The sequence below is a fragment of the Vitis vinifera genome, chromosome 8, assembly GCF_030704535.1.
Source record: "Vitis vinifera cultivar Pinot Noir 40024 chromosome 8, ASM3070453v1".
Taxonomy (NCBI): domain Eukaryota; kingdom Viridiplantae; phylum Streptophyta; class Magnoliopsida; order Vitales; family Vitaceae; genus Vitis; species Vitis vinifera.
Window position 1 is genome coordinate 20,069,350 of NC_081812.1, and position 23,964 is coordinate 20,093,313.

Genomic DNA, 23,964 nt, shown 5'->3' on the forward strand with positions numbered 1-23,964 from the left:
ATAGCTCGATACTCGGCTTCAGCGCTAGATCTGGCCACTACATCTTGTTTCTTACTCTTCCAAGATATTAGATTACCTCCAATAAAAACACAGTACCCTGAAGTGGAACGTCTATCTGTGGGTGAGCCAGCCCAATCTGCATCTGTGTAACCAACAACTTGAGTATGACCTCTGTTCTCGTACAATACACCTTGGCCTGGTGTACTTTTGATATATCGAAGAATATGGATTACGGCATCCCAATGGCTATCACATGGTGACTGTAGGAATTGACTAACAACACTCACAGGAAAAGAAATGTCTGGACGAGTAATGGTGAGATAGTTCAATTTACCTACGAGCCGTCGATATCTCCCGGGGTCTCCTAAAGGCTCCCCCTGTCCTGGTACAAGTTTGACATTCGGATCCATAGGTGTGTCTACCGGTTTACAGTCTAACATACCGGTTTCTTCCAGGATATCTAAAGCATACTTCCTTTGGGAAAGGACCACACCAGAACTGGATTGAGCTATCTCAATTCCCAAGAAATACTTGAGTTTCCCCAAGTCTTTGGTCTGAAAGTGGGTAAAAAGATGTTGCTTTAGTTTCTGAATACCATCCTGATCACTGCCTGTAATGACGATGTCGTCCACATAAACAACCAGATAAATACACTGCCCCAAGGAGTTATGATGATAAAAAACTGAATGGTCTGCTGTACTGCGAAGCATGCCAAGCTCTTGAACAACAGAACTAAAACGGCTAAACCATGCTCGAGGAGATTGTTTCAAGCCATATAGAGAGCAGCGTAACCTGCACACTAAACCAGACTCCCCCTGAGCAACAAAACCAGGAGGTTGCTCCATATAAACTTCCTCAGCAAGATCACCATGAAGGAAGACATTTTTAATATCCAACTGATAAAGAGGCCAAGAACACATAGCAGCCATGGACAGAAGCAAGCGGACAGAAGCAATCTTGGCAACAGGGGAGAATGTGTCACCATAATCAGAACCATAAACTTGAGTATAGCCTTTAGCAACTAAGCGAGCCTTAAGGCGATCAACCTGACCATCAGGACCAACCTTAACTGCATAGACCCAACGACAACCAACTGTAGATTTACCAGAGGGTAAAACAACAAGATCCCAAGTGCCATTAGAGTGCAGAGCAGCCATTTCATCCACCATTGCCTGTCGCCAGCCTGGATGGGAAAGAGCTTCATGGGTGCTCTTTGGAAGAGAAACAGAGGATATAGCAGAAACAAAAGCAGAATAGGGTGAAGATAATCGATGATAACTCAAAAAATTGTAAATAGGATGAGGATTACGAGTAGAGCGAGTACCTTTCCGAACAGCAATGGGTAAGTCATTAGGAGAAGGCAGAGCCGGGGCAGGTGAAGCCGAAGGGATAGGAAGTGAGTCAGCAGGTGCCTCAGGAAAAGGGAGAGGAGCAACGACACGAGGGCGACGATGATAAACCTGAAGTGGTCGAGGGGGCATAGCATCAGGTGGGGAGACAATGGGAATGGGCAAGACTTCAGAAACAGGAAGAGACTCAGAAGTGGTGGAAAAGAATGGTGAGTCCTCAAAGAAGGTGACATCAGCGGAGATAAAGTACCGATGAGTCTCAAGGGAATAACAACGATAACCCTTTTGAAGTCTGGAATATCCCAAGAAGAGGCACTTCATGGCTTTGGCGGAAAGCTTGTCCTGTCCAGGAGTGAGAATATGAACAAAGCAAGTACAACCAAAGACACGAGGAGGAAGGAAATAAAGTGGTTGGTCAGGGAAAAGAAGGGAGTGAGGAATCTGATCGTGTAAGACAGAGGAGGGCATACGATTAATCAAATAACAAGCGGTAAGAACAACGTCCCCCCAAAAACGAAAAGGAACATGATTATGGAGGAGGAGAGTACGAGCTGTCTCAACAAGATGTCGATTCTTGCGTTCAGCTACCCCATTTTGTTGAGGAGTATGAGCACAAGAAGACTGATGAAGAATCCCATGATGAGACATAAACGAAGTAAATTGGGCTGAAAAATATTCTCTGGCATTGTCACTGCGTAACACACGAATAGAAATATTGAACTGGGTTTGGATTTCAGTATAAAATTTCTGGAAAATAGAGAATAACTCAGCTCGATTTTTCATTAAGAATAACCAAGTACATCGAGAATAGTCATCAATGAAAGTGACAAAATACTGAAATCCTAAAGTAGACGCAGTCCGACAAGGACCCCAAACATCAATGTGGACAAGCTCAAAAGGAGACTTTGCCCGATTATTCAAACGCTTTGGGAACGAGACACGAGTATGTTTCCCAAGCTGACATGACTCACACGGAAGCGACGACAAAGTGGAAAAACGAGGAACCATCTTCTGGAACTTGGAGAGACTAGGGTGGCCCAGACGATTGTGAATGAGGAGAGGAGCATCAGTGGAAATGCAAACTGCAGGAGATGAATCTGAGGTCTGGTTTTCTTCCTTGGCTCTGATATCATGTTGAGAGAGAGAGAGAGAAAGGAGAAAAACCTTATTCACATTTATTGTAATCTCTACTTACAATTGAGAGATATATATATACAAGGCTAGGAGTCCTAACTACCATACATGTGACCTATATTAACAAGGAAAGATAGTATACTATACATACATTATATTCAACAAGTATTATGGGTTTAGTTGCTAGGCTGGAAGAGGAAACAAGTGGGTTTGACTTAGAAGAAACGTCAGACATGGCTACTGGTTAGGAAAAGAAATATGTATAAGAAAAAAAAAATCGCAATGGTTTTTTGGGTGAATTAGGGTGGCCTGATACCATTTAAACAAAATATGAAATGAATATATTTTTTTAATTCTATTCTATATTTAAAACTGTATACATGGCATCCTCTTTATAGAGGATTTTTCTCAACATAAAAATAGGAAACAACTTAACAACCTAACAATATACAACAAAAAATATAAATCTCCTAATATCTTGCTAATTATCTTAGCCGATCCTATTTTTTTCAACAAGGAGTCTACTATCTTACTCATGATTCTTCGTTTGTTGCTATTGCTGGAGGTGTGTCTCCTTATTATTGGCATTGTCGGTTAGGTCATCCTAACCTTTCTCAATTAAAAAAAGTTGCATCTTTTAGTGAGTCTGTTTTTGAAATAAATTGTGATGCGTGTCAATTAGGAAAACATCACAGAGTGTATTTTCTTTCTAAAGAAAGTCAAAGTTTACGTCCTTTTGATTTAGTGCAATTAGATGTGTGGGGTCCTTATCGTTATTCTATTGTGTCAGGTTATAGGCATTTTATAACCTTTGTGGATGATCATTTTAGGATGACATGGATTTACTTATTAAAAGATAGATCATCTGTTCTTGATGTATTTCAAACCTTTCATAGTGAAATAAAGACTATTTTCTTCTAATATTCATGTGTTAAGATCTAATAATGCTTTAAAATATATGAAATTTGATTTTTCCAATTTTTGTTCTTCTAATGGAATTATTCATCAAACATTCTGTGCTTATACCCTACAGCAGAATGGTGTGGTAGAGCATAAAAACAAACATTTTCTTGAGGTTGCTCACACCATTATGCTTCAAATGACTGTGCCAAAATCTTTTTGGCATGATGTTGTACTTACCGTAGGATTTCTTATTAATAGGATACCATCTTCTGCTTTTGGAGGTGACATTCATTTTAAATGTCTTTTTCCTGACTCTCCGTTTTTTCCTCTATCTAGTATTTTTTGGTGTGTGTGCTTTGTTCATCTTTTTGACGCCGGAATGGATAAGCTTTCTCTTAGAGCTGTTCGTTGTATTTTCTTGGGATATTCTCGAACTCAAAAAAGGGTACAAGTGTTATGATCCGGTGGCTAAAAGAAATTTGTTTATGCAAATGTCACCTTTTTTGAGTCTAAATCGTTTTTCAAAGTTTCTACTGACAAACTGTCTGTTCCTCTTCCTACTCCGTGTATACATCTATTCCACCTTCAAAACCCTTGCAGGTTTACACTGGGCTAAAAGCTTTGCAAACCCCTTGTGCTCCAGAGCCATTTCCTACTCCAATGGATTCTGCTGGTGATTCTAGTAATTTGCCAACTGCTCTCTGAAAAGGTAAACGTTCTTGTAACATTCCATTGTTAGTGTTGTTTCTTTTGATCATCTTGGTTTTTTTTTTTTCTATCGTTTTGCTTTGTCTTTGTTATCTGTATCTATTCCTAAGGATTACCAAGAAGCTATTATAATTGGAAAAAGGCTATGGATGAGGAGACGTTAGCTCTTCTTACTAGAGGTACATGGGATTTGGTATTGTTACCTGAGAGGGTTCGTCCAGTTGCATGTAGATGAGTTTTTACTGTAAAGTATCGTCTCAATGGTTCTATTGAGAGAGGTGTAAAGCACGACTAGTTGCCAAAGGGTACACAAAAACACAAGGTATTGACTTTTTTTGAAACTCTCGCCTGTACTCGGCTAATTCTATTTGTGTACTTATTATTTGTAGTGGTCAATAAAGATTGGCTGATGTATCAACTAGATATAAAAAATGCATTTCTTTATGGAGATCTGACTGAGGAGGTTTGTATGGAGCAACCACTTGGATTTGTTGCTAAGACAGAGACTCATTTGGTGTGTAAACTAAAGAAGGCTATTTATGGTTTGAAGCAGAGTCCTAGAGCTTGGTTTGACAAATTCAGCCAAGTAGTTTTTGCTGCAGGATTTTGGTGAAGTCAAGTTGATCATTCAGTCTTTGTGTGACATAGTTCATTTGGCATTGTGGTACTTATTGTATATGTTGATGATATACTCTTGTCAGATAGTGATGCGACTGTTATTGAAGAAACTAAGAAATACTTGCAGCAACAATTTGTTACAAAAGACCTTGGTAATTTGAGGTATGTTCTTGGTATTGAGGTTGCTCATGGTAAACAAGGTATAGTGCTATCTCAAAGAAAGTAAGCAACTGATCTTCTACAAGAAATAAGCCTATTAGGGGTAAAACCAACAGATGTTCTGATGGAACCTAACCTAGACTTGTGGAAGGAGGATGAAGACTTTGAGGACAGTGCACAGTATAGACGGCTTGTTGGGAAGCTTATTTATCTAACAGTGACTAGACCAGGTATTATGCATGCCGTGGGACTAATTAGCCAGTTTATGGAAAAACATAAGAAGTGTCAGTGGGAAACTGCTTGTAATATTTTGAGATATATTAAAAAATCTCCAGGAAAAGGCCTGTGTCTTAAAAAGAACAAACATATGAATTAGTTGGTTTTTCAAATGCCAATTACGCTGGTGACAAATAGGATAGAAAATCCACATCAGGTTATTGTACTTTTGTAAGAGGTAATCTAGTAACTTGGAAGAGCAAGTTACTTCTTGAAGGTTTCGGTATCACATGTACAAATCCTATTCCTATGCATTGTGATAATAAAGTAACAATTCATATTGCAAGCAATCCTGTCTTCCACGAATGAACAAAGCATGTTGAAGTTGATTGTCACTTTGTGAGAAATGTTGTCACCAGTAAAAAGATTTGTACACCATTTACACCATCAAAGGACCAGGTTGCTGATATGTTTGCCAAAGCCCTTAAGAAAGATGACTTCACTAGATTGAGTGGCTTCACATGATGGACATTTATGCTCCGGCTTGAGGGGAGTATTAGTAATGTATTCTAGAGCTTAACTAATTCTATATTAGGATAAGTTAGGATTGCAGTATTAGTGCCTACTTTATAAGCTGATTTATAGTAATTATCTTTGTATAGTTAACTTCCTAATATAGGACTCTTGTACACATATATATCAGCTAGGATGTAACCTATGGAATATACAAGTGAATTTTCTATCCTGTTTCACTATTCTGAACAAAAGGGATTGAAGGTAAGCTTCGTTTTTTGGATTTCCATTAATTCTATCTTGATCTTTCTTATCATTTATAATCCTTAATGGTTCATTTATATACATATATAGTCTTCTTGAAGTCTTTGGTTTTTCTTTATTCTTTGATAATCTATGTTAGTTCATCACTTTCTTTAAGTTTTTTTAGTTTTTGATACTTGATAATCCATGAAATGAGGAGTTTTCCTTACAGAAGAAGAAAATTAAGACGGCGCAGCAAAAGAAAAAGAGAGGCCTAAAAAGGGTAATGAAGGCAAAAGCGTCCTTCTTAGCTGTAGGTATCTACTATTGAGATGCCATTTGTCAGGATACAATGAATAGCCGCCCCTACTAGGAAAATTTAACACTTCTCTACAAAGATGACACAAACTATAGGATTTTTTCCTATCCTATTAGCTGCCTTAAGAATCACATCAATGTTGTTCTTTTTTCATGATATGTAGCCCTAGTTTACATTATTTGAAACCCATACATGGTCAGAAATTTTCTCTAGCATTTAAGTAGTCATTCTGTTGAAGTGTTCCATTTCTGTTGCACTCCTTGCATTTTGATGTTTTCTGTTTATGAAAAGGGTTTCACAAAGCAGAGTTGTATATAACATGTACAGTTGATGATGCCTTTTCCTCACTTCAGTGGTATCATACTTTCTGGGGACTATTATTAGCTAGGGGAGCAAATGTGATATCTTGATATTTGTAATTGCAGAATGCTGATTGGTGTATGAAAGAATCTGACTGGCACAAGAGAGAGGCTGATTTACATTTACAAGTACAACAACTTATAGAGGTATAACCTTGTGATGGACATATACATTTTATTTTTATTTTTATTTTTTTGTTTTTGTTCTTGAGGAGATCTTTCCTTTTTGATGTAAAAACAGGTTTATTGACTTCTTACCCTATTCATCAATGAAATTTAACAAAGACTAATACTCATTCCTATTTCTATGAGCATGTGTTATGGAAGGGAAATTCACAAGGAAGGATGAGGAATCCTTCAAATATGATTCATATCAAGAATGAACACAGCAAACACCCATACTAATCCAGATTTTCTATGGGAGGGGATTGAATCCAAATAACTCAAGGGGCCTTAAAGTCACTGAAAAAGTTTGAAGAGGATATGACACTTCTTTTAGCCATACCAAGAAGTCTTTAATTTGTCAATCCAGACTTCCAAGAAAACATCCATCTATAGACAGGTCTGCAATGCTGCACATCCAATGATCATATCTCTAGGACTGTCCTGTAACTAAAACTCCTGCCACCATAATATCTAGGCCCCCATATTCTTTCATCTTTACTATACCTTCTGTTAAGGACAACATTTTTGTCTTGATAGCCAGCCAAAATTGAACTGTTTTTGGGAAGGGCCCTCATGAATCTACCTCTTATGATTCCATAAAGACCTTCAAACCTTGTCTGACCTACGTAAAGGGAAACCATCAAAATTGAGCTTCAGTCTATCATTAGGTGAAGAACCCAATCAACATTTACAGCCACAACACTCCAACATGAATAACATATTGAACTTGAATCTAATATACTAAAGCAGACCCCATAAAACTTCTTGATCACTAGCACTGACAATCAGGCTATAGCATAATATTCTTCTACAGTTCCACATGTTAACCACAAATTGTTATGTCCTCAAATATCCTTGCATTCCTCCTCAACCAAACAACCCACATGAGAGCTAGGATGATTCAGTACCTCCTACACCTGAAAGGAGATGAATAATGAACTATGTGTCAGCAATGCTGGGAGGCCTATGGAATCCCAGCTATAGAAAATAGTTTTTGCTATGGCTTTGGAACAAAAATGGAGAAGATGGTTCAGCGATTCCGCACTTCTTTAGAACAAAACACAGTAATCAGGATCATCAAGCCTATTGAGTTGAAGAAAATTATTTGTACATTAAGCTCATAAAATGGCACATCAACCATTCAAAAGCTTTAAGGTTTTAAAGCAACTTCAATTTTCCAAATAAAATTTCTTGGAGAAAGAGACAAAAGTATTAACATTTGAAAATGCACGAAAAAGGAATTTAAAATAAAGAGACTGCTAGATCCCAATGCCCAATGCCTCTCATCCAGGAAAGAATGATATGGAGACAAATCTTTTCTTTTCTTTTTTTGATATGCAAAGATCAAATATAATAATAGTGGTTAACTAAAAGGTGCACAGAAGCATACACGATGTATACAATGGTGCCAAAAGGCTGAAACAAGGTGAGGGCATAGAAACAAATCATTAGGGAAGCCAGGCAAGGGAAAATAGATCAAGGAAATTTGGATGCTATGTATCAAAAATCCTATAAAGATTTCCTTTATCCTTATCACTGGTGGTAGCACACATTTGGTAGACATTTCTTGCGTAGCAAATGATGTATCTCCTGTTTGCTTTGAATTGATGGTAGGCATGTGTACAATATTTTTTCCACACTTTCTGGCAGCATTCATTTATGGGGATATTTGTGTGGTAGAAGTTTGTTAAACTCACTGGCTTAGGCCTTGGTATAAAAAGATCTTAACTTGGGGAAGTTTGTTTAGCTTTCTTTAGTCTTTCTCTAGTGAGAAAAAGTTCTAAGTTCTTGTTAAACTCACTAGATTAGATTATGTTGGTAGAAGAAAACATCTTTGTTTAAATTTATTTTTGATCTTCTTTTTCTTACGTTGGGTTTAAACTTTGGCTTTGTAGAGGACAACTTATTTGGAGCGCTTGTCAAGTGAAATGCATGGCAGAGGGTCAGGATTAGTTGCTGCAAGGGGTTGTCTTCATTCTTTCTTTGTGAAAGATTTCTTTTTCTTTTTCTTTTAATATTTTACACATTTTGCTCATTTTGCCCATCATTTTATGATTTCCTGAGAAAAAAAACCAAATTTACTATAGCATCAGGTGTCAAGATCATGTTATCCCTTCTATTTTGATTTAGAACAATTTATTTATTTTTAACTATTCTTGTAGGACATAACTTTGCTGAAAATTTTGGCAGACGGGGTTCCTCTTGCAACTTTGTATTACAGGTGTGGCACTTGGTTTTTCTTATGGCAGGGTTTTCCTTTCTGGGTGGAAACACCCAATTACGAGGAAAGTTATATTTTTTTTGTTTGTTTGTTTTTTGGATTTTGCTTTTTTGGCTCTTTTTGTTTGTTTGTTTTTTTTTTTCTGTTTTTAATAAATGCCTGAGAAGAAGTGTTTGGTGCCTGGAGAGTGATCATTGGATGATAGGGCTGCTCTAATGTCCTCAATTTTCCTTTTTATTCAGTCCCTTCGAGTGTTGGATAAGATTGCACCAAAATCTTCTATTCTTGACAAGCAAAAATGAAGATTGAACTGGGGCATGTGAAGAAAAAACAAATATAAATGAAAAAAATGGAACTTTAGAAAGTAGGGAATATAATCATGTTAGACATAGCTTGTCCACTATTGTTCCACACCATCCATTTCACTATGAGGAAATCAGTAAATAATGAATCCTTATTGCATGACTAATCTATACATTATTAAAGTGTACCAAACTCCTTGTTTATATAATTTGGTTTTTCTTTAGCCCATTCCAAGTTTACAAATAAGTTAGAAATGATAGGGTAGTTTTGTTAAAAAAAAAATGGAAAATATAAATTGGAATTCTTAAATTTTTTTAATTATATTTTTATAGATAAATGAGAATTATTATTAAAAGTGTTTCCTCTAGTAGACATGAAGTATATAAAAGTCTCCTTATGGAACTTATCTGAGTAAGAAGAGGTCAAACAAGAATTCTTAAAATTCGTCTCTTTTGTCTCTCAAGTTTTTTTACACACTCGTCATGCCTCCTATAACACTCAGGTGGATTAGAACTCTTTTTAAAGATTATGTGTAAAACCAGTTTAAAGTTTTTGTTGACCTTCATGTATGAATGATGGTCAGTTCTGAACATCTTTCTCACGTGTTTCATGTGCTGTGTGACCTCTAGTGGTTCATAAATATTGTACTGCAGGATTGAGAAGGAAACTGAGAGCACTAGCATATCAATTTAATAGTAGAAGGATATCCTTGAGGGAGGGATCCTTGTGATGATTATGGGGCCTGAGGTAGTCATTAAGCATTTATAATGAGTTAGGAAGCAGAATCCATATCATTGAGTTAACTCCACCATCTCCATATCACTTCCATTTTTTGGCACCAACTCATTACTGTCACTGAACCACTACTGCCACCTTGGGCTCCCACACTACCACTACACAACCCCATTACCACCTAACCAATGCTAGGAAATAATCGTTTCTGCCATCACACTATAATCATTGTCATCCTGTGTGCCACATCATGAGCACAAACCCTTGCACTGTTATTCCACTGCACAAAATCTCCATCTACAAATCTCCCTCCACTTCCACCTACACCTCTTCATTGACTTCCATGAAACCAAAGAAAAAAGTACCTATGTAATGCCAAAAATTCCAATTTCATACCCCTCATCACAATCATCACTAACTTGGTCAACTGTGTTCTTGCTATTCTAAGATAGGTTTGGCCAATGGTTAGCATACTTGCTAGTTTCGCCAGAAAATTTCAATTCAGCAATCCATTTTTTTAGATAAAAACTGAATGCATGAAACTCAATTCAATTGGACCCAGATGAAGTTATGGATTGGCTTTCATGGGTGGTTGCTTTGTGTTTACATGGTGTTTGTTTAAGGTAGATTCTTGCGAAGGATTAGGAACATAGAGTAACTGTCAATGTCGATATGGTTTTTGGTTGACTTGTAGGATGTAGCTGGGTAGGGGAAAGGTGGTTGGGTCAACTATGTCTTTGTTTATGGTGTAAGTGTTAAACTGCCAATGTCAATAAGGTTTTTGGATGTCTTTTAAGATGTTGCTGATTAGGAGAAAGGTGGGTGGGGTCAATTACATATGCGTTAATGGAATATCGAGTTGAGTGCAGGAGATTGTTTGAGCTGAATACTATGGACAAAATGGGGAGAAAAATAGCTAAGTTTATCACCATCATGGATGAAAATTTCGCTGAAATTTCATGTATCGATGATCGGCGATACGAAATAGGTAGGCGAAAAATCGGTGAGGCGATTTTTCGGAAAATTTCGGCTAATTTCACCGAAAAATTGATTTTTTACTTATTTATCGGCAATGTTGGCAATTTTTTGGTCCGGTCAATGTGCGGTAAAACCCTCAAAAATATGAAATTGTGCACGTGGGTTCCTGGACTCGAACCCCCGCCCAAACCCAAAACAATCGTGTGTCCTTACCTTGGCCCGCCACTGGGCTGCTTGCCCACTTGTTAAACAATAGGCACCAAATATATATATAGTAAAACTATCACAAAACAAAATGTTAAAAAATAATTTTAATAAACAAATTAATTCTAATTATTTTATTTTTAAATTTCATATAATTAATCACTAAAAATATGAAACCTATCATTATAATTTTCTTAACAGTTTTTTATATCATTTATATGTTAATTAAATATAAAAAAATGTAAATATTAAAAAAATTTATACATATATCATCATTTATTTTTTATCATTTAATACAATTAAAGTTAAATGAATTATAATTTTAAAATAAGATATATTGTAATCAAATATCACAATATTATTATCGAATGACATTTGATGTGATTTAATAAATTTATATCTTTTTATAGATGCATACGATATTATTATCAAATATGATTGATTATATCATATACATATATTATTTTTTTTTATAAAATAACTTTAAAATATCTATTATTGTTTATTATGTTATTTTTAGAGTTTTTCTCAATTTCATAATTTTTTATTAATTTTAGGCTACCAAATTTTTTTTTTTCCAAAATATCCGTCAATATATTAGTAAAATCAAAGTACCGATATATCCATGATTACTGATATTTTCATCAATGATCACCATTGATGGTAGTGATTTCATTATCATAGCCTTGTAATCCCTTTATGGTGCTTGTAGGCTTTGGGCCCTTTTCTAAATTCTCTGTTTGGTGAATGTTAATCATCAAATGGCATAGTGTTGGTGCTTCCTGGTCTAAAATTAGTTTTCTTCTTTTCCTTTTTTATGACAGCTTATTCTAGATTAGCTTCTCTTAGCTATTCTTATTTGATTGTAATTGCTGTTCACTCTCACCTTTATAATGTTAATTGTGCTTAACAGTCAGAATCTTTGTAGAAAGAGTTGCAGGTAGATGGTGCGCGATATTTTGATATAGATGCTTCTGGTGAAATTTTGGTGATCGCTAGAAGGCTTTCTGGGACGGGAGGAACACATGTACTTACCAAAGTATGGTTGTTTGGTCTGGAAATGAAAATTCACATTAGTAATCAACACTTTAGTTTCAGGTTTTATATTTTGTGGGAAGGACCTCTCATTCTTCTCTTGAACTTTATTATTATCAATATATGTATATGTATCGTTTCAAATCCAAAAAAAAAAATAAAAAAAAAATAAATTCAACACTTTCCTACCAACTGCATGCACACTTTAAAACTCCTCCTCAAGTTTCTTTTAAACGTGGTTTTTGCAGATGAGCTTGATATCTCCACATGAAATTGAAGATATTCTACTTCCTTCTGGTACAAAAGCTGTTAAGGACTTGCGTGTTTCCCCTGCTAAGTGTAGACTTGCACTTTTGGCTTCACTGGGGAAGAAATTATCAGTTCTTAGGTGAAGCTACTTTTTGCTATTTAATCTTTGTTTCCAATGTTGAGGCTTCTACTTTGTACACCATGATTTTCTGTGAAAGTATCTTACTTTGTTGTTCCTGTTTTTTATTTCTATTTTTTTTCCAGTATGGAAAGCAACAATGTTATTCTCACATATGATTTGCCAGTAAGTCAGTTTTTTATCCCCTCTGATTTGTTGTGATGTTGGTTATAAATCAAAGAGGTGGATGTTTGCTTGCTTTCTCCATTTTCCTGCTTCTGGAAAAATATTTTTTTTTAAAAGAAACATCTTCTTTTCAATTTCTTTAATTAGTACCAATTTTGATAAAACAGTGAAATATTTCATAGATTGTGTTGGACCTTGAGGCCCGGCTCAGGTGGCAAAGGATTTTTTTTTAGTTGTTGTGTGTGTAGGGAAGGGTTTGACGTTTTTCATTGAGATGAATATTCTCATAATTAACAATGTCTTCCAGACGGCTGCTTGGTCATGTTCATGGGATCTGAACAGTTCGCATTATATGTATGCTGGATTACAGGTACTTAACTGTGTTTTATTTAGCTTCATGAGACAATTGAATTCAGTGGTCTTTTTTTTGTTTGTTTGTTGTTTTTCCACCCCCCATTTTAAACTTGTGCAGAATGGCATGCTTATGGTGTTTGATATGCGCCAAACTGCAAGGCCAATGGCAGAAATTAGTGGGCCCACAAGCAATCCCATTCATACTATACAATCTGTTCTACACAACTCAACCCTCCCATCAGGTGTTAGCACCCTTCTATCTGCTTCTTCAGTTGGTTTGTGCCAGTGGAACTTTGGTGGAAGTGAAGAGAGGTAGGCTTTCACCAAAATTTTCTTGGGGAACCAGTAATGCGTTGCAAAGAAAAAGGAATTGATCACATGCTTTTACAGCCACTAGAAGAATGAGATTTCCTTCCAAATTCTCGTTCCTTGTTTGACTTTTTCTTGTTCTTTGAATTTTTCATCAATTTAGATAATTTGGTAACTTAATGATGCATTGAAAAATTATTCATTTGTTTGGAAGTCTCATTTTGTGTTTCTATGTCCATCTAGTAATTGTAATGTTACTGACGCAAACAAGCGCAAGTGTTTCACCTTCACTAATAATTTTTCTCTCCTTGTATTTATTTTGGCATTCTTAGGGAAATCAATGGTGATACTGGATTGGAATTCTTATAATATTTTGTTTTTCGTGAGGATAGAAATTCACCGAATTTAAATGGTCATCCTATTCCAGTGTAGCTTGTTTTAAGTGATTAGCAATTCAGAAATTAAAAAATTCTTTTGTCTGTAATTTATGGTGTTGGGCGAGATTGTATAGTGGAGAGAGTTGTCTCTTATAGGCTTCTTGGAGTGGATAGCCTCCAGATAAGGGCTGGTGGGGTTTTTTTTTGCTTTCCTTTTGGTTGTGAGGCTTAGCTAGTTTGTATACTCCCTGTATACTTTGTGGCTTTTTGGCCTCTTTTCAATATATTCAGCGCTTATCTATCAAAAAAAAATTCCTTGCGTACCTGGAAAGCAATTACTTGGAAAATTCTCATGCAATTCTATTTATTTCTTTATGAGGCCTTGCTTTGACCAATTTCTAATTAATGTGCATTGCAGGCCATTTCTGGTTCCTGAAACTAAGAATCACGGAGTTTGCATATCCCTTGCTCATTGTCCGAGCAGTGATAACATTGTTTCTACTTTTCGTCCCAAAGTTGAGATGTCTAATGAGATTGCTGTTTCTCAATATTCACTTACTCCATCTGTTATGGGGCAAGGGATGCAGGGTTCCCATGTTCTTCTCAAGAGAGTGGGTGGCAATTGCTATCAAAAGTTGGGATCTTCATGTGCAAATGTAAATGATATTCGCCTGCAGAGATCTGCAATTATAGATTTACAGAGCCACCACCCACTGTTTGTATCTGGGGATGAAATAACACATGAATTAGTATTGCAAGAATTGCCATCTTTAAGAGTTTCTCAACGCCTCAAGTCTCAGAAACATCCTCTCCGTGATGTTAAGTACTCACATGATCTAAGCCCAAGCTTGCTTTGTTGTTTAAGTGAGGACACCTTGCAGTTTTTTTCTGCCAAATTTTCATGAAAAAGGTAACTTCGTTTCGGTGGTGATATCCTTGCCTCACTTGCTTTGGTTCATTCTTTTCATCAAATGGGTCATGTTACCAATCATCTAGAATGTTCACATATTTACAAATTTTGTAGATTATGGCATATTGTAATAGTTTCAATAGGGGACCAGTTACATTTTGAAATTATTTGTAGAGGTGATGAATGTAAAGTTTACTCCTTATTTGGTAAGAAGTGCATTTTGTTTTTTCTTTTGAGAAATTACTAGGATAAAATGTTCTATGGCAATAGAACTTAATAGTGTTTCTGTGTACAAGATGCACTTAAACACAAAAAGTTACAGGTGAAGATTTCCTGGGCCTCCATAAATGCCAATGAAATAGTGTGCAACTGCAATAAAGGTGTTATGAAATTCTGGTATATTCACTGTAGCATTGAAGATCATCTAAATTGAACAACCAATTGCTGTCTGAGATGAAATCATAATTGCTGCTGAGATCTCAGGAAAACCCAAGGCCAGAGGCTTGTGTATCTCCTTGAGGAATTTCTGGGGTGATCAAAAGAGCGGTTTTATTCAGGAGATCTTTCATATCTATCAAAAACCTAACCTGATAACAAATTCTCTGGGTAATGAATCATAGAGGAAGAAGGAAACAGAAGGTGCTTCAATATCTGGTTGTTAAAGGGGAGGCATTGGTTCATCAGGTTTCCTTGGATGGTGTTGAGATTGGGGAGATGAGAGGAGCAGAGAAGATGGAGGTGAAGCGCCTTTGCTAATGGTTTGCTTGCCATCAAATGTGGGTTCAGAGTGAAATTGATGGTTTGTTTTGTCCTGTTTGTGTGAACTTGAACCAGCAGAGGTGAGCATGATTTGTGGTACAAATAGTTACTTTTTCTATCTGTGTTATTGTTGGTTTCAGTAGTTTCTTGATGTGTTTGTGTGTGAAAGCATGATCTTTGCCTTGTATTATGTTTGAAATGTTCTTTTTAGCATTACATGCATGGATTGTGTTGCTACTTGGGATGAAATGGTGCTGTGAGTTGATTCTGGCTGCTGAAATCATGTGTAACTAACCTAGCTTCTTGATTTTGGTGACATGGGAAAAAGCAAGGTACTTTGTGCCAGGTGTAAACTGAATGCAGCCTTTCTTCATAGGCACAATACAGCTACATTCACAGGTAATCAGACAAAAGTTAATTTCCATATTGGATGGAAGAGAACAAAAACATGGGCATGATGCGTACCTTCTAATTACCTGGGAAATCGATGAACCTCTCTCTAGATCAACAAATTTCAGATTTCTTGATTCAATCCAACAAGCCTATTACTGTAAGTAGCTATAGTGTCCTAATGATATCACTTACAAATCTGTGATGGCACCTTTTGACATTATCTCTTCTTTAGCATTGCAATTCATCCAAGAATTGCTAAATAAAAAGAGCAATTGTGTCAGGACCCTTTTCCATTTAACCTCTCTTCTTTCTACATACATCTTTTTCTGTCTCCTATGCTTGCGTGTTATTATGTTGTAGTTGGCAGCAAGATCAAGAGACCCATTTCTCCATTCCAGTTCACAATTATTTCCTTTTTCCTTTTTGGTGTACACTATGTAAGATGAAATTTATGTTGAGGCATGTTAGAACACTTCATGCAAGTTGCTGTCAATGAAGATCTACAAAAAGGTTGTGTATAGTCTAATTGTAGATGGTGTTTAAAAGAAATATTGAAACATAGTTGAGTGTGCCTATTTCCTTTTTTTTTTTTTTTTTTGCAGAAAATTTCCTTGAAGCTTAATGTGCTAGCCTTGGGAAGGTCGGTATATTTTTTTGGTGAAGAATTGTCATTGGATGTTTACATACGAATTTATATATGTTTACATAGTATTTAGTTGTTGGTAGCATCATGCATTACCTTTGAATATTGATTGTGTGATACACTTTTATTTATTTATTTTCATTAGAAAAAAAACATGTATTAAAAATATGGATAAAGAAATATGAAAGAAGGATGAAGAATCCTCCCATGATACAATGAACTAATAAAATAGTATGTTTAAAACCTCTAAAATGCTAAATAGACACCTATACATTAGTATAGTACCACCTGGGAATATACAAAAAATAACTCAATGAGAGGAATGCTCCTCTCTTGCTACCTCAAACCTTTCAATCCACACACCAAATAATAATAAAAAAATAATATTTGATTACACACCAATTAATAATCAATTTGGATCATATTGAGAGGAATGCCCTTAAATGTTGTGGAGTAAGAGACCTAAAAGGAGGAGTAGAAGGGAATGAGATCCTAAAGATGGGGTTGGTAGAAGAGGCTGAGACCTGCAATGCTCTCAAAGATGGGGAGTTTTTTAGAAAGTTAGGTGGAGGAGGGAAGACGTTACTTGCTGGATTTGCGTAGCAATAGAACAGGGCGGTTCTTGCTTTGTTCTGTTTAGGATGTGGAAGGAAAGTGGTTTTCATTGGTGTTTCTTGAAGGAAGGGGATTTGTAGGGGGATGGAAAATCCTGTCTAGCAAGCTAAGAAGTCTTGGTGTTTCCATGACCCAAAGGAGAGTGGAGGAGCATAAAGCTATTGTAGACCCTCCATTTTCTCCCCTAGCACATTCCCTTTTAGGTGCTCTCCAAGTTCTCCTCTATCCTGTAGTCTTCCCCTGGTGGCCCATTGCTACTGCATGCCTACCTTTTCCAAGCCACCTTGGAGACTTTTGTTGAAGGATTAATTTGATCCCTTATTGTGACCTTAGTAGCTCCTAGTTAGATTTAGGATTTTTATTTTTATTTTTATTTATTTTTATTTTTTTATTTTAAGGATAGCCCATTTAGGAAACACGCCATTGAATCACATTTTAGGACACTTCACCCAGGCACACCCTGGCTCACCTAGGCTTACCTAGACACTTTTTAGGCCACTTGGGCACATCCTAACACACCTAGACACCTTTTAGGCTACTTAGGTACATTCTAGTTCATCTAGGCACATCTTAGCTCAACCAGGCACTCCCTAGACCACCTAAGCTCACTTAAGCTCACCTAAGCTCACCTAAGCTCACTCGAGCTAACATCAAATTACTTAGTACTTGAGTTCATGTTCAGCTCACTAGGTGGCACCTTAGCTCATCTCAACTCATTGAGTTGCACATTAGCTTAACTCACTTGATTTAGTTCACATAGTTGCATTTTACGATTTTTTCTAGTTCACTTTAGTTTAGGTGCACTTTATAATAGTTAATTTAGATGCATATTTAGTTCACTCTAATTTAGATGCACTTTAGGATAGTTCATCTTAGTTGCACATTAGTTCATTCCATTTAGGGACACTCTAAGTTAGTTTAGCTCATTTCAGCTCATTGAGTTGCACATTAGCTTATCTCACTTGATTTAGTTCACTTAGTTGCATTTTAGGATTTTTTCTAGTTCACTTTAGTTTATGTGCATTTTGGGGTAGTTAATTTAGATGCATATTTAGTTCACTTTAGTTTAGATGCACTTTAGGATAGGTTCATCTTAGTTTCACATTAGTTCATTCCATTTAAGGACACTAAGTTAGTTTTTCTAGTTCTTGTTTAGGTATTTTATCTAGTCACTTTTTAGGATTCCTTTTAGGTATGTTTTAAGACAACATTGCATTTACCTTGTTTGGATTTTTCCTGGAGATTGAGTTTGTTTTTTTAAAATGAAGGGGCCACATTTGGATGTATTACATAGCTACATGGAGAGTTTTTGAATAAGGAAAGAGTGGACTTGCAGCATTGCCATATGGAAAACAGAAGATTCATGACATGCAAGGAATTTGTAGAAAAAAAAGGCTCTCATGGTGATGGACGGCAAAGAGATAAGGAAAAGGTGGACTTGAGAGTCCACGGCCACATGGTGAATTTTGTTTTGATAGGGAAATTAGAGATTTTGAAAATCAAAGGGACCCATTTATGGATATACACTGGCTGCCACATCTTTTGAGGATTCACACGCACATGAGGATCTTTTGGGAAGTCCATGGCTGCCCATAAGGTAGGAGGAGGTATCATTCACTCAATATGGGAGGTTCAGATTTAAGTGGAAATATTAGAAAGGACTCCCCATGAGTGGTGCGGCTACCATGGTAAAAAAAGAAGAATACACTGTTATATTGACTTTTGGATATGAAAAGGAATTTGAAGTTGAGTGGAGTCTTATGGAAGGTGTGGCATTGATGTTTGGATATGGGAAGGAGACCTACACGACAAGGTTTAGTTTGAAAAAAGGATTTACACACATGAGACAGACTTGGATGGAAAAAAGGGGATTTATTTTGAGAGAAAATCTTAATAAGGAAATTTGACCCAGGAAACCTAAGGGAAGGATAGAGATCATGGGAAATTTTTTTCACGCACATGGAAGAGGCATTGGGAGTCCATGGCAAGAGGAATCTTGTTTTGGGAAGAGTCCTCATTAAGGGAGGTAAGATCATGGCTTTAAGAAGGAATCCGGGCTGCATATAGGGGGTGGGCAGATCACGGCTGAAGGTAAGAGGAAAGGAGATTTTTATTTTTTTTAAAAAGGGGGCAATGCGGCTTTTTGAAAAGGAGTATGACCAGATTTTTGAGGAGAGGAAACATGGTTTTTTGAAGAGGAGCTTGGCCAGATTTTTGAGGGGAGGCTACATGACTTTTTGAAGAGAAGCATGACCAGATTTTTGTGGGGGGCAACACAGCTTTTTGAAGAGGAGCTTCACCAGATTTTTGAGAGGACTCACAGCGGATCTTCAAAGCATCATGGCTGAAGAAAAATCAGAGAATATCATGGCTGCATCTTGAAAGGGATTGAAGGTAAGTTTTGTTTTTTTGGATTTCCATTAATTCTATCTCGATCTTTCTTATCGTTTATAATCCTTGATGGTTCATTTATATATATATATATATATATATAGTCTTCTTGAAATATTTGGTTTTGAAAGTTTGTATCAGGAGAATGCAAATTTAGTTTCTGTATATTGAGAAAAAATTACATGCACAGGAGACGTTCTCTACTCTGCAATTTATAGTTTCAGCAGTAACAAACTACACTACCAGATTCTTAACTACTTGCATAGTTCTTGAGTGATCTTGGTTCTATTCAGTTCTGTTGTTGCAACAACCTTCTGTTGCTAGTGCAGGTGTGGTCTATCAAGTTTTACTTTGTTCTTTGATAATCCATGCTAGTTCATCGCTTTCTTTAAGTGTTTTTACTTTTTGAAGAGAGCTTCACCAGATTTTTGAGAAGACTTGCTGCAAATCTTCGAAGCATCTGAGAATACCATGGCTGCATCTTGAAAGGTGTTTAGTAATGTATTCTAGAGCTTAATTAATTCTATATTAGGATAAGTTAGGATTGCACTATTAGTGCCTACTTTATAGGCTGATTTATAGTAATTATCTTTGTATAGTTAACTTCCTAATATAAGACTCTATATATATATATATATATATATATATATATCAGCTAGGATGTAACCCTAAAAAAATAACCTACAGAATATATGAATGAATTTTATGTCTTGTTTCACTATTCTGAACATGGTATCAGAGCAGGTTCAACTCTAACCCTAGCCACCTTTTAGTCTTGGTGATCCTTTTTTTTCCTTTTTCAGTCCTAGTTTGTTTGTTGTGAGGGTAGATCAATCCCCTCTTGTGTGATTGATCACTTTGTGCCTTTGTGTTTGAGGATGTGTGCCTTGTGGTAATTGTATTTGTGATTCAAGATGAGGGATAACATTTTTACTTCAGATCTACGTGTTTCTGTTGGTACAACAGTGAAGTTTAATGGAAGAAATTATACTCTTTGGTCCCAAGTTTTTGTACTTTCCTGGGTTCACAAGGTTGTGACCATTATCTTAGCTGATAAAATGTTGGATCCTAAGGATTCCGAGTATGCAGCATGGTGTCAGTATGATGGTCTAGTGAAGACATGGATGTTGAATTCCTTGGAACCTGAGATTGCTGCTTCTGTTGGTCTGACATCAACTGCTAAAAAGATGTGGGATGACATCAAAGAGATGTTTTCTAATGATGGTAATAATTCTCGTATATTCTCTTTGTTTCAACAACTGGTAGATAATAAAGAAGGTGAAAGGTCCCTTCCAGAATTCTTTGCTGCCTATAGAGGGATTATCAATGAATTACGTGAGCTTCTACCCCTTTCTACAGATTTAGACTCAGAAGTGTCAAGGGGAAAACCTATTTGTATGTGGTTTTTTAATGAATCTAAATGAATAGTATAACACTCTTAGGAGTCAATTGCTTGGGGACAGTGCCATGCCTACGCTTTAGTCTGCTTTCTCTCGCCTACAATTTGCTTTTCTAACCTTGTCCTCCCTTGGTGTGGATCTTAAGTATTTTGCCATGGTTGCATGTGGCTGTGTGCGTGACACTAGAAAGAGCAAAAATCATGATGGGTTATGTGAGTTTTGTGGTAAACGAGGGCACATTGTGGATTGATGTTGGGATAAGCATGGTAAGCCCGATTGGGCTACCAAAGGTGCTAAGTTGTCCAATTTCCAACATCCCTAAAGTAGCAAATGTTACACTTGCTTTTAATGGATCTACTTCTTTTTCAACTGTTCCTAAGGATGTTATTCAGATCTCTAAGGAGGAGTATGGTAGGTTGCTTCATTCTTAACCAAGTTCTATTGCCTCCCATGCCCTCTAGTCAGGTACTGGGGCACTTGGTGCCTTATCTTGTAATTCTTGGTTAATAGATTTAGGTGCATCAAATCATATGACTGGTGACCAGCATCAATTGAACAACTTCACACCTTGTCAGTCTCTTTAACTTATTACTGTTGCTGATGGTTTTGTTTCTAATGTGTGTGGTTTTGATACTATTCATACTTCCTCTCTTGAGCTCAACCCAGTCTTACATGTCCCAAAATTGTCATTTAATCTTTTTTTCTGTTAATCAAATTACAAAATCTTTGAATTGTTCTGTGACTTTCTTTCCTACTCATTGTATTTTTCATGATTTCCAAACCAATACAGTGAGTGGATCCGACTTTGAGTTAGGAGGAGTGCAAATAGAATAGGAAATGAATATATATTTTTTATTCTATTCTATATTTAAAACTGTATACACGGCATCCTCTTTATAGAGGATTTTTCTCAACACAAAAATAGGAAACAACTTAACAACCTAACAATATACAACTGTCTAACAGATTACAAAAAAATAAATCTCCTAATATCTTGTACATTTAAATCTCCTAATATCTTGCTAATTATCTCAGCCGATCCTATCTTTTTCAACACTCTCCCTCAAGCTTACTTAAAGATATCTTTCATAGCCAACTTGCCAATTAGTCTATCAAATTGCTTTGTAGGAATTCCTTTTGTAAGCACATCAGCCACTTGCTTAGTAGTAGGAATATACAGCATACATATAAGTCCATTCTCGAGTTTTTCCTTAATAAAGTACTTGTCTACCTCCACATGCTTTATTCGATCGTGAAGTACTGGATTATGAGCTATTAAAATAGCTGCTTTGTTGTCACAGTACAGTTTCACTGGTAGGGTACTTGAGATCTTCAATTCTTCCAATAGTCGTCTAATCCACAACACCTCACAAATTCCAAGAGCAACTGATCTGAACTCAACCTCTACACTACTCCTAGCCACCACATATGGTTTTTTGCTTCACCAAGTGACAAGGTTACCTCCAACAAAGGTGCAGTAACTAGAGGTAGCTCAATCTGCATTAGTAAATGCTTCAACCTGTAGGTGCCCACAACCTTTAAATAGTAAACCTGATGAGGGAAAGCCTTTTAAAGTTTATTCAAGGAAGAAAGGGAAGACCTAAGTAAACTTTAAGTAGGATTAATATTAATTAGAATTGAATTGGGATTGATATTTGTTGGAGTCTAATTAGGATTAGCTAGTTGAGTTATAATATAATTAGAATTTGAGTCATGATAGGTTATTAGAGTCCTAGTAGATTTTGGATGTTATAATTAGAATTAGAATCATAATAGGTTATTAGAGTCCTAGTGGACTTTGGATTTCTTAGAGAAGCCTATAAATAGGCTAATCAATGTAAATCAAAGGAATGAATTGATGAATAATATTAAATTTTCTTTCATTGATGAGACTCTATTGATTTTCTTCTAGGTGAGACTCCTAGAAGGCCTTAGTGAGACTCTAAGGTTTTCCATCTTTTCTTCATTGTTTCTTCTTTCTCTCTGTTTCTTATCTTATAATTTTCTCTACTATAAAATTTATTCCTTGTTCCTCTCCTTACGCCCTAAAAATAAAACCCTATCCCACTTACTCTTGAGTGTAGGCAACCATCCTAGGGTTGTCCTACATCAATTTTGGTATCAGAGTAGTTCTTGGCTTGAAGGCATATGCAATTAAGGAGCGGAGTAACTTATGCAAGCATGAGTTCCAAAAACACTTCTAACAATCAAGATGCCATTACAATACGCTTGAAGGAAATTTCAGCCACACAACAATCCCATCAAGATGCTATAATACAACTAAATAGCAAACTTGATGAGATCATGAAGTTATTAGAAAAGAGTCAAGAAAAACGACCAATTGAAGAGGAGATTGCAAGTCATCAATTTAGACAATCGCCAAGTCAATCACGCGAAGAACAAGACAATTTTATGATGGGGACTCAAAGAAGGGCCAGACTTTTTGAGCTAGATGATGATGTGACTAAAAAGGTACATCTTGAAGTTGCTGAATTTTATGGAAAACTAAATCCAACAACTTTTCTTGATTGGATTATATCAATGGAAGATTACTTTGATTGGTATGCAATGCTCGAAAATAGAAAAGTTCGTTTTGTGAAGGCAAAGTTGAAAGGAGCAACACGTCTATGGTGTCACAATATTAAGAATCAAGTTCATAGAATTGGCCAACCACCTATTAACACATGAGACGAGATAAAGTTGAAGATGAAGGAGCACTTTCTCCCAACTGATTATGAACAACTTATGTATACAAAATTGTTTTCTCTTAAACAAGGTACCAAGTCCGTTGAAGAATATATAGAAGAATTCCATGAGTTGAGCATTCGAAATCAAGTGTGGGAAAGTGATGCTCAACTTGTAGCCTGCTACAAAGTTGGACTTCGAATGAAGATTCAACTTGAGTGATAGCTGCACACACTTATACCGTAGATGATATTTATCAACTAGCCCTCAAAATAGAAGAAGGCCTCAAATTTTGGGTTTCCAGGCGTCCAAGTTCACAATTTGGGAGCACTTTCTCCAACAGGACAACAAGCAAACCTTTAAGCACATCAAGCTTGAGAACTTCTAATCATGTGAATGGTGGGGGCAACACTCAA

At 36.3% G+C, this 23,964-nt stretch overlaps 1 protein-coding gene across 3 annotated transcripts in view; it reads left to right on the forward strand.

The window, feature by feature from the left end:
• Window positions 1-14,902, forward strand: part of LOC109123052 (uncharacterized) — a 29,986-nt gene extending 15,084 nt beyond the window's left edge. Inside the window, exons 2-11 of one of the 3 annotated variants that reach the window (XM_059739218.1) lie at window positions 3,987-4,095; window positions 6,588-6,668; window positions 8,582-8,651; window positions 8,849-8,907; window positions 12,053-12,163; window positions 12,408-12,547; window positions 12,673-12,712; window positions 13,020-13,082; window positions 13,185-13,378; window positions 14,171-14,902. In XM_059739218.1, coding sequence (XP_059595201.1) covers window positions 6,603-6,668; window positions 8,582-8,651; window positions 8,849-8,907; window positions 12,053-12,163; window positions 12,408-12,547; window positions 12,673-12,712; window positions 13,020-13,082; window positions 13,185-13,378; window positions 14,171-14,657 — 1,230 coding nt within the window. In that variant the 5' untranslated portion in view covers window positions 3,987-4,095; window positions 6,588-6,602 and the 3' untranslated portion in view covers window positions 14,658-14,902. Of the gene's footprint in view, window positions 1-3,986; window positions 4,096-4,147; window positions 4,417-6,587; window positions 6,669-8,581; window positions 8,652-8,848; window positions 8,908-12,052; window positions 12,164-12,407; window positions 12,548-12,672; window positions 12,713-13,019; window positions 13,083-13,184; window positions 13,379-14,170 lie in introns of those variants that run through there. The other 2 variants (XM_059739220.1, XM_059739219.1) reach the window with 2 other exon arrangements.
• Window positions 14,903-23,964: the final 9,062 nt, after the last annotated feature.